Source organism: Myotis lucifugus, unplaced genomic scaffold (assembly GCF_000147115.1).
Source record: "Myotis lucifugus unplaced genomic scaffold, Myoluc2.0 scaffold_103, whole genome shotgun sequence".
NCBI classification, from domain to species: domain Eukaryota; kingdom Metazoa; phylum Chordata; class Mammalia; order Chiroptera; family Vespertilionidae; genus Myotis; species Myotis lucifugus.
In genome coordinates, this window is record NW_005871151.1 from 731,658 (window position 1) to 743,035 (window position 11,378).

At 55.8% G+C, this 11,378-nt stretch overlaps 1 protein-coding gene across 1 annotated transcript in view; it reads right to left on the minus strand.

Moving 5' to 3' along the window:
- The window catches only part of ISX (intestine specific homeobox), an 8,655-nt gene extending 640 nt beyond the window's left edge, over nucleotides 1-8,015 (minus strand). Inside the window, exons 1-3 of the mRNA XM_006092714.2 lie at nucleotides 7,844-8,015; nucleotides 2,491-2,642; nucleotides 532-648 (exon numbers count right to left, since the gene is read on the minus strand). Coding sequence (XP_006092776.1) covers nucleotides 532-648; nucleotides 2,491-2,642; nucleotides 7,844-8,015 — 441 coding nt within the window. The remainder of the gene's footprint in view (nucleotides 1-531; nucleotides 649-2,490; nucleotides 2,643-7,843) is intronic.
- Between the last annotated feature and the right edge of the window lie 3,363 nt (nucleotides 8,016-11,378).

Here is an 11,378-nt window from a genome sequence, read left to right on the forward strand (position 1 = left end):
AAATCAATAAAAAAATATATTAAAAAACCCCCTGCCTCCTAGCACCCCAGCGGTTGCACAAACCTTTCGCCCCAGGACTGTCTATTCCTTGTAGTGCTGCCTCCCCAGAGGTTAGCATCTGGTACACAAATAGATGTCTCAATGGGCGCCAATACTTTCATCCTCATCAAAACTATATTGACCTCGGAGGGGTGCGTGACTCTTCCCGGCCACCCTGCTGCTGAGGGCGGAGCTGGGACCCGAACCCGGGCAGTCGGACTCCAGGGTTCACCCCCTGGGTACCGCCCTTCACTCCATGACCCAATTCTGTAAACTGATGTTTTACACACGGAATCAAGGAGGAGGGAGAAGCCTGTGATGGCCACTCAGGGGGTGAGGACACGGGGACAGAGTGGCCGTGATTTGTCCCAGGTCCCACAGACTTACAGAACATCCTTGCCCATGCTCTTTCTAAAAAAATTCCCCTGAGGTGTTTCCTCCCGTGTGGGTCTGGAGGGGACGTTCCCAGACCGTGGGTCCCCAGCTACTCACGGCCACGTCCAGCTGTGTGGCTGGGGCCACGTCCGCCTCACTAGGCTGCTGCGGGACCTCAAGATTGCCCATTTTCTCCTGCTTCCGCCATTTGGCTCGCTGATTCTGGAACCAGATCTGATGAGAGAGAGAGAGAGAGAGAGAGAGAGAGAGAGAGAGAGAGAGGCACGATGGAGGTAAGCAAAGGGTATTTTCTCCATCTAGTGTCTCCCCCAACATGCCTAATAACCACGCCTCCCGAGAGACTGTGGTTTAGAAAGCTCACGGCATCCAGGATTTCTCATCCAGGATTTCTCTGGCTCTGGAGGTCAGCCTTCTGAGAGGGGTTAGGGGACCACAGCCTCCAACGCCTGTAGGGCCTGATCATTCGGGAGGGCAGCAGCTGGGTGCCCCGTAATCAGGAGGGGTGGGGTCCATGGCCCCCAAGCCTAAGGGGGCAGTCTCTCAGCTTCAGCCAAACAGCCACCAGCCACCATGTGAAATGTGAGCCCAGTCTTGCAGGCTCATCCAATTTCTAAGACAGAAATCTGGATTTTTCTGTGAGAGTTCTGAGCTTTAAAATACTGTGCAGACCAAATAAAACCCACCAGTGGGCTGTTTCCTGCTGGCAGGCCACCAGTTTGCAACTCCTGTGGGCCCCTGGGCATCTGCAGGAACATTGGCCATTTCCTGTATTCATGAGCATCCTGATTGTCCCTGACACGTGGCCATTTGTACTGGCTCATTCTTCTGAGGCGCCGCTAAATTTTGAGCCACTTAGCTGGGGCTACCAACGTAGCTGGTGACAGATTTCTAATGGAAAGAAAAAGGGGAGAAGTCCGAGGCAGGGGCATCCTTAGCCAGGAGAAAAGTAGGTTGGGATACGATAAAGAGTAGAATGTTGTCCTGGGCCCTCACTGAGATTTTGAATTCAAATGAGCCCATCAGGTTTGTTAAAAAAAGAAAAAAGAAAAAAGAAAAAAAAGAGAGTGATTTAGAAAACCACTGGAGAGCATGCCAACAGTGCAACCATTGGATTTGGGTTTGCTAGAATGGTGCTTGCAAAACTGGGGATGTGCCAGGAGGGCAGGATGTATGCCTGGTGAGTGACAAGGGGCTATTATATCCCCAAACCATGGAAAAAGCCATAGACACTCAGGGGTGAAGAAATTGCACAAGGATTACAAGGAGGAGGGAGAAGCCTGTGGAAAGTTTCGGATTAGGCAGTCGATGTTTGAACCAGGCCTCAACCCTTGGGTCCAGGGTCCTCTCCATTTCTCTGCTGTCAAAGTGATGACAGCCATGTGGTCCAGATCAGGGGCTGGAAAACTAAGGCTTGTCGGCTAACTCTGGCCCGCCAGCTGTTTGTGTATGGCCTACCCATGAGTTAAGAAGAGTTCTCACATTTTTAAATGGCTGCAAACAATCCACGGAAGAAGAATATTTTGTGACACATGCAAATTATACAAAATTCACATGTTAGTGTTTATCGATAAAGTTTTATTGGAACACTGCCATGCTCAATTATTTGTGTATGGTCTGTGGCTGCTCTTATGCTACAGTGGCAGGGTTAAATAGCTGTGACAGGGATCTGATGGCCCCCGAGGCTCAACATAATGACCACCTGGCCCTTTACAGAAAACCTGTGTTGACCCCGGTCTAGATTGTCAAGAGGTATTTTGTGAATGAGGCTGCATAGTGGATGATGTTCTGAAACTGTAGACAAGTATAGAGGAAGGGAATGGGAGCATCTATCGATGGCCATCAGCAATGCCACCTCACTCCATTTTCACCGTCCAAGGAGAGAAATCATCTTAGAACTATGGGGACCTCCTTTCCTGGAATGTAACGTTTAGCAGATATGACTGTATTTGTGGGATAAAGCCAATGGCAAGTTTCAGACGGGGCAGGCCTGGAGGTCCGGGATCCATACTGTCTCACCCAGTGTATTGAGGTGGGGCTAGAGCGGGAGGGTTGTACCTGCACCCGAGCTTCTGGGAGGTTGATCCTGGCTGCCAGCTGGTTGCGGACGTGGATGTCTGGGTAGTGGGTGAAGCGGAAGAGCTTCTCCAGCTCATGCAGCTGCTCTGTGGTGAAGGTGGTTCGGACCCTCCGTTTGCTCTTCCTCTCCTCTGGATGGAAGGGGGAGGGGCCAAGGTGTGTTAGTGACCTTGCTGTTGGCTTTAGGTTACAGACCACAGTGGGTATGAAAAAGAGGAAGCAGGAGAGAGAAGGCAGAAGAGCACGAATGGAATAGGGAACAGAGAAAAGATAGCGCACAGAGCTCGGCCCGTAGAATTTTGGACCTCAGTGAACAAGAGGTTGGGAAGACAAGCTCATGGATGGGGCGCCCATGCACTGGGCAAGGTTCTCAATCCCCAGGAAGGGCTGGGATCCACTGGGCCCAGTCAGAGAGGAGATGTGGGTGGTGGGCCCCATTTTCCGAGCCGTGGAAGGGGAACTGGATTGGGAGGAGAAAACCCTTGAGTTTCTGTCTAGGCCCGGCATCTCAGGCCCAGGAGCTGGTGGCCACAGTGCAGCACACCGGCTGCATTGGTCGAGGGCACCCTGGAGGGCACCAGGCGGGGGGAGGGGGAATGGGGGCGGGAGAGAGGTGAGGAAAGTTACGGGAAACTGCCCCCCTTCCAGGTTGCTCCTCTCCCCGTTATTAATTGTGCAAGCTGTGAATCACACTCCGGTGGGTCTTCACAGAGAACGAGTCAGCAGAACTTAATTAAACCTGAGCCGTTTAGCACATCGATCATAAGAAATACACAATTTACACAGGTGATTAGGCCACCTAATTATAAACCGATGTTTCTCCACGCTCGGCTCCCTCCCCTGATTGCTCCTTCTCTGGGGTCTGCTAATGGGCCCTGGCTGCTCAGCTACAGGCCCTGGGGGCTTTGCACGGGCAAAGTCTCTGCAAAGGCCTGTCCTTGTCTTTCTGAGGCTGCGGGCTCGGCAGGGAGGGGATCCAGGGCACCCCTGGGAGCCCTCCTGCGGGCCAGGGACGCCTCCTGGACATGGCGGGTGGGTGGGGTGCAGGGCAGGAGTCTTCCAGGGCAGACTCGCACTGGCTTCTTCTCTCCAGTCGGTCAGGGACTTCCTGTAGTTCCCTTGTGCCCACAGCAGCAACCACGACCTCCTCTGGGAAACCTCCCCTGGCCTCCTCGATGGACCAAACCTCCCGTAGAACAGGCCATTAGGGCGCTGTGTTACCCCTCCCCGCACTATCGCCGCCGTCACTGCGCTTTCCTGGTGACTATTGGATGGCCATTTGTCTCCTGCTGGACGAGGCAGGGCTGTGCTTGTGCTCTGCTCTCCGCAGCACCCCCACTCCCAGCTGATACCTGTGGCGGCTTTAAGATAAGACCCTTTGCATTCTTGTCTCCTTTAATGCGGGCCCACCTTAGTGATGCCCTAGCAGACGGGCCATTGGAAGTGGCAGCTCCCACTTGGCTCCCTCCCTCTTGGATGGCTCGCTCTGAGCGATGCCACCCCCATTTTGGGAGGACACTCAAGCAGCATGTGGAGAGCCCTGCCTGGGGAGAAACTGAGACCTCCTCCAACGGTTGGTGCCACTCACCAGCCATGAGCGCCAGCCACCGTGGGAACAGATCCTTTATTCCAGTCCAGCCTTCGGGTGACAGCAAGCGACACCCTTCCTGCGATCTCACAGGGACCCTGAGCCAGACCGCCCAGTTAAGTCATTCCCAGATTCCTGACCCACAGAATGTGAGTGACAGAGTAAGTGTTCATGGTTATGTGAAGCCACCAAGTTTGGGGACAATTTCCGTGTGTGCAGCAATAGATAAGCCTGCCACCCAGCCACCATTCAGTAGCTCGTTGCATGCCTGGATGAAGCATATGATGAATACATCGAATTTAAATTATAGCCGATGCTAAAGCCTCTGCCGTCCACTCGGCTTTCTCCTGGCTCTGACGCGCTGGGGGCCTGTTACCATAGTAATGTTGTCAGCGCCCTGCTTGCATCCCTCAGACCTTTGTGTGCTCCAGAACCACTTGCTACTGCCAGGGGATGACTTTCTAGGCTGCAAAGCCCACATAATTCCAAGGAGTATATTTGCTCCCTTTCCCAAAGGATCGAAGTTCAGTTTTGCACAGTGGTCACTGCCTTCAGCACTTGGGCTTAAATCCTCCCTTCAGCTCTGCTTTTTGGGGGATCCTACAAGAATACACTGTTTGGTTTTTTGCAGGCAGGAGTCCAGCATTGTATTGCCTTGTACTCCTAACAGGGCCTAAGAAGGAGTCGGCTTCTCAATTCTAGAACCAGCCTTCAGGTCCCCCAGACCTGTAGGAATGTCCCCATGGCCATGGTAGGTTGTGACTGGTGGCAGGGACTGAGATAGGTGAGAGAGAGAGAGAGAGAGAGAGAGAGAGAGAGAGAACCACACTTATCCTGGGGGAAGTACAGGCTTTTAGCTCTGCATCCTTTAGCCCTGCTGCTGTCTGCTCTCATGGGAGCCTAAGGGCAGAGTCATTAATGAGCCATGAGACACACCCTAGGCCTCCAGGGAGCTGGCCTCTCTCAGAAGGAGGGAGCGGTCAGCTGGCCTCAGCATCCTCTTAAGTTGGGAGACCCTCTTGGAATTTTTCATTGGCTTGAGACCTGGGAGGGTCCAAGCCTTAGATGAGGAGGGTCCCTGTGAGCATGGAAAGATGTGGGGAGGATGCACCCTGGCTGCTGGCAGGAGACACGGGGGAGCGGAGCACGGTCCTCGGCCTGGATGACTGGCCAGGCCCCGGCTCCTGTAGGTATTGGTTCTGCAGCTCAGAGTCAGCCACTCTGCCTCCCTTGGCCTCAGCCTCCCCAAAGAGTGGTCTTTGGACCACTTACCTCCTTGGACCACTTTTGGGAGCGCTGGTTAGAACTGGGGTTCCTGGGCACCATCCTGGACCTAGAGTCAGAGTCTTGGGTGCCAGGCCTGCCATGCGGCATTTTCAGGAGCTCCCTGGCTGTGCCAGGCAACCTCCACCAGCCACACCATGGAGCCCTTAACGTGGCACATGAGGCCAGAGGACTTTACTCTTTTGTGGTTATTACTGGGGTGATGCCAAGAGGGAAATAGGTGGGGTGGAGGTGGGGGTCCTGTGAGGGTGGGAGAGGCTGCCCCTCCTGCCACCCTGCCCTGCCCTGCCCTGCCCTGCCTGCGGGGAGACCCCGCTGCTGGGAGGAAGCTCTGAGTGGGAAATCGCCGTGAGTGAAACCACAAGGCTTCTCAGCACCCAGTTTGCTGTGGAGCTGGTCATGGTGTCAGAGCTGGGAGGGACCTCAGGAATGGTCCCGAATGCTCTTTCATGCTCCACATGGGAAAACCGAGGCCCAGAGATCCCAGGCTCGCCTGAGGGCCTCCCGTGAACCGGTGCCAGCTGGGCGTAGAGGCCAGATTCCTGCAACCCCAGCTTCCTGTCCCCCTCGCCCAGCCTCTCACAGACACGGCTCCTTCACTGTGTCTGCCAGTGACCTCTGTGCTTTCCGACAGGTCGGCATCCCATCTGCATTATTATTTGCTTAGCAGCTTCCCAAATAAACGCTTTTGTTTACTTAAATAAGTAAACTTATTTAAAAAGAAAACTTCACGTTGTGACCAAAAAATGGGGAACCAGCATCCTGGGTCCTAAACAGAAGCTTCGTGTACAAATAATGAGAACTATTGGGATAAGTCATCTCATCTTTGTGTGCCCTCAGCGTCATCTTGAAAACCACCCGGGGGCCCTTCACTGGCCTCGGATACACGGGATTCCCGCAGAGCGCCCACGTTCAGGAATAGCCTGGAGTGGGTGGTCTCAGGCCTCCAGGGCGCAGTTCTCGTGCTAACACTCATGTGGTGTTGGCAGCCGATGGGTCTTCTCCTCTTGGTGCATCATCTATAAGGTGGGGGCTCACACCTGTGACAGTTTGATGGCAGGATGGCCATGGAGTGCCGGGAGCCAGGGCGCTGTCTAACCCACCGCTGCTCTGTGGTTGGTCACCCCCTGGGGTCTGCTCTGGCTGTAGCTGACGTGGATGCACCGGCGTCTTTAGGGAGGTTCGGGATGAGTGACCGCCTGCCTTTTTGCCACCAGCCATTGTCAGCTAGGAGAAGGGCGGCTCCTCTGGTAGGGATATCAGATCTCTCTCTCTCTCTCTCTCTCTCTCTCTCTCTCTCTCTCTCCCTCCCTCCCTCCCTCCCTCCCTCTCTCGTCATGGATTCTATGAAGCTGCAGCAGGAGGGACTGAGGCTGGACCCCTGGAAGAATCATTTCTGTGAATGCTTGTCCAATTCACTGGAAGATATGAATGAACTTCTGACAATGACGCTGGGGATCCTTCCCCATTAATAAGCTCAGCTACAGGGGGACCCGCCACCTCCCCGGGAAGGAGGGGTCCTTCATGGTCTTCCCCTGCAGCTGGGGAAAACCCCCTCTCCGGAGACTGGACTGGGGGGCTGTGGGTTGTGTGTGGGGGTTCCCTGGATTAAAGGGGTGGGAAGGGGGAGAGAACTGGGACCCTCATGTGAGAACCGCGGGCTCCTCGACTCTCAGACGCCAGTGGGCACTTGAGACATCGCCTCGGTGTCCCCTCCCTTCCCTCGACCGTGTCACCGAGGATAAAGCTCGGCCGGAGGGGAAAGGGACGTCCTGCGCTCACACAGGCCAGGGTAGCACTGAGTCAGATGTCACCGGTTCCTGCTCTTAGCAGGGGCCTTCCCCACGCCAGCTGTCAGGGAGGGGTCTGGATGTGGTCGCTGCTCTTTGGGGACATGCCCTGGGGGGAGCACTGGCCTGGGGCGGGGTGGTTAGGACGGGCAGATCCGGGCAAAACCTCAGCCACTACCGCTGAGCTGGCTGGGCTGCACTCACGGAGGAGAATGTGTGCACTGAGCAGTGTTTAGGGGCGGCCTGAGCAGGCTCGGACCTCGGGTCTTCTGCTTACTCGCTGGGCAACTCTGGGACACCGTCCACCGCTCTCCGTTCACAGATGGGTTTCCACATCTGTCAGGCTATGGTCATGATGAAGGCAAATGGGAGGCACACGCAGCCTCGGGGATGGTGCCTGTCACGTCGTAAATGCTGAGTAAGTGCCTGGCAGCAGCATTCCCACCGGGGCCTGGTTGCAGGACGGGCCCCGTCCCTGCATTCTGCAATTCACTGAGCCTGGTGTCCCACCAGAACAGCCACAGTTCTGGGCTGGGTAGAAAGAGATTGAAGGTCCCAGCCCCATGCCTGGCATCTCTGAATTTTAGAGCCCCCTCTCCTGTCACCACAGCGTAACCCAGCTGGGTCGTGGAGACTCAGGAATGGATAAGAAATGACCAGAGACACTTACCCTGGGGCTGGTCCTGAGGGGGCCTCTCCAGCCTGGAGCCTGCAACGGCAGCTTGCCCGGTCCCCCTGCCCCCGTCGCTCCTCTCGGCGGGCCTCTTTAAGATCTCCTCGATGGAGAAGGACAGACCCAGCTTCTTGGGGGCCTCACAGCACCCCGAGTCCTTCCTCTCCATACCCTGCCTGGGCACTCTCCGTGGGTGGCTGGGAGGAGGGCAGAGGGGGCTTGTGGATGCCCAGGGTGATGCTGGTGGCGGGTGGCTGCTTCCTCTCCCGAGACTCCTGGGATCAAGAGGGCAGGCAGAGGTGGAGAGCCGGGAGCCTCATGTCGGGTGATCCGGGCGCGATGCCGCCTCCCCAGGGACTTCCATGGGCCGCTGCCGCTCACGCCTGGGATCGAGGTGCGGGTCACAGGGGAAGACCTGGACCGGCTGTACCCCAATTGGCTTCAGTCTTACTGCAGAGGGTCTTCTCCGGGTGGGCGGCCTCAGGCTCTAGCCTAGGCCCAGGGCCCAGAGGTCACGGCCAGCGGGCAGCAGGGCACAGAGCTGGGCGGAGGAGAAGCCTGCCCCCAGAGGCGAGCTGGGGCAGCGGGGCCACCTTCTTGCCCTTTCTCTGGCTTGTGGTCTTTCCTGCTGGCTCTGGCCAGGCCTTCGGGAGGCTGCGGTGCTACCCTTGGGTCCCAGGTGGCCAACTCCGTCGGGGGCCGCACCACAGCTGAGGGTGTTCCCAGAGACCCCCCTGGATGTCTTTCAGCTCCGCGGCATCTAGTCTCCAGAATGCGCCTTCCGAGCACCCGTGCTTCCGATGGCCTGCAGGTGGCGGCCCGGGGGGGGGGGGGGGGGGTGTCACTGGGCACTGCCAGTTGCTCTCTGCGATGGGCCGGGCTGAGTGCTGGGCCTCCCAGGCGGCTCTGGTCCCACCCTGACTTTCTTCGCTCCCCGACCTCACTTCAGAAACCTCTCGGTGGGCACCAGGACCAGGGAGCTGCTTCTCGCCTTTGGCGTCCTTCCTGCTTCTTTCCTGCTTGCAGCCCCCTCCCTGCCCCCGAGACAGCACCGAAGGGCCTTTCTCTCTGCCCCGGAGCCCTGGGCTGGGAGCTGACAGGCATGGCCCGTCCTGGCCAGGAGCTCTGTTCCCAGTGACTGTGTAACCAGGGAGGAGGGGGCAGTAAAACCGCTGATAAGCAAGAAACTCTCCACCCTCCTTAGGGCCGGGGACGCAGGTGTCCGGGGATAGGAGCAGGGGGCAGAGGGGGGCTAGAGGACGGGTTTGGGGGGCTGGGGCTGTGCGGGGGAACTGGCCAGGCTGGAGGAGGTCAAGGGAAGGTGGGGCAGGATGGCCAGGAAGTGTCTGCGGCCCAATGAAACGTGTTTACTCAGCCGGGAGGGTTTATGGGTCTCCTTCAGGCTGGAGGCTGGGCCAGGGTGCAGTCTGCTGGGTGTTGGCACAAGAAGTCTCTCTCAGGTGTGTTTGCAAATATGTGGGGACACTGAGGCCCAGGCCAAGGGGCTGCAGTGGGTGCCATGACGGTGTGAGCCAAGTACCCTATTGGGGAGCTCCAGAATGCCACGTGGGGCACAGGGGCCGATGTGCACGAGAGTGACAGATGCCCCGGGAGGGAGTGTGCGCAGGAATCGGGACATTAGACTCTAGACCTCTGTCAGAGGGTGGGGGTGGCAGGTGGAGCTGGGGAAAGCTGATCCCCACACCCTGAGGAGGGTGAGTGGGGAGAGTTCAGGAATCATCTGAGAGGGGGAACAGGGCAAGTCAGGGGGTCAGTTTTAGGAGCTGTTCCCATGGAAGTGTCAGGCTATCTATCGGGTCCAACTAGGGGACTCTGGGCACACGTAAACCCTAAAATATTGGGAGCGTCATTGCTCACCCGTGTCACAGCCAGGGTAGTCGGACATTCGTTCAGGGGCCCAGGCTCCTTCCCGGGTGGGATGCGACCATCCTCCAGTCCTGGGCTCCCAGTTTCCCAGGGACAGGAGGGAGCGAGGAGGGAGTTTTGTAATCGGAAGTGGAAGTGGTTCCTGGAACTGCTGCTCACGTTCTGTGTCCGGGGTGAGTCACATGACCCTGCGCCATGCACGGGGGCTGGGAAACGGAGTTCCCCTCTGGGCCGGGAGGAAAATGACCCAGTGGGGTGGATGCACAGTGAAGTGCCTGCTGTATACCCTTTAATGTCAGGAGGCAGAGTCCTGCCGAAGCCAGCCCTCCCCCTCACCCCCCTACCCCACGCTGGCTCGCGCTGGCTGGTTGACGGAGCTGTTGCCTTCGGAGGCAAGTCTCCTTCCACTCGGGGCAGAGAGGCACCATGAACAGACAGACACAGGACAGAACAGGGAGCTCTTTTATTTTATTTTATTTTATTTGGTAACCAGAGGCTGGACCTGGCTTAAAGTCGATTCATATTTCAGTCTGCTTGGACCTGGGGTTCTGGGTGATGGGTTAAAATCCTCCATTTATACCACTTACTTGCAGTCAGTCAGACTAGCCTCCGAAGACCAGAATATCAGGTTGGTGTAGGGCTTGCAGGTGCTCCTTGACCTGCTCTGGAAACAGTGGAAGAACTGTTACATATGTAATATCGTATGTAATATGTAGATCATGCCTCCTTATGGACAGCTGTAGCAAGCTAGAGGACCATTGCTCACAGGGGATTTAGCGAGTCCAGTAGTTCTGGGTGCTAGTGCATGGCAAAGGCCTTTATTCAGCAAACATTCACTTGGTGCCTACTATGTGTCTGACACTAGGCTAAGTACTGAGTAAGACCAACATGGCTCCTGCCCTGTTACAGATCAGAAAGGAGACACAATAAACAAGCAGATGAGTAGATAAAATAATGACAAATTATGGTAAGCAGTTTGAAGGACACAGTGCTCTAAACTGTCTTACATTAGTCTGTCTTATTTATTGCTATGTTCAGGAAGGTGATTTTTAGGTAGGGACGAAGTGGTAATATCCCTCCTACCTTGACCATACGTATGGCCATGCGCAAGGCTATTAGAACTCATGGTTGCACCTCAGAGAATGGGGGTATTGCAAAGAGAGGGATGGAACTTTCAAATTGGTGTGAATTGCTTTTTTTGAGATCTCTTGAAACGCCAGGAGATGCCTTGGGCTTACCTCCTTACCCATTATCAAGGGCGTTGTTAGCCAGTTAAAACTGGCTTTGTTGGCTCATTTTGATTTGGGTAAATGTGGATGTTGTCATTATCGTTCTTGGTTTGATAAAGACCGCCAGTAAACAAAATAAAATTATGTCACATAGTTTCCAAGGGTCTGGAATTTTGGAGTGACTTAGCTGGGTAGTACTGACTCAGGGTCCCTCATGAAGTTGTTGTCAAGATGTCAATTGGACTTTGGTTATCTGAAGGTTGGACTGTGGCCGGATGACCTGCCTCCAAGAAGGTTCACCTACATGGGTGTTGGCTGGAGGCCTTAGTCCTCACTATGTAGGGCTCTCCATAGAGCTGCTTACAACATAGAAGCTAAATCCTCCTGGACTAGTGATGAGAGAGAGAGAGAGAGAG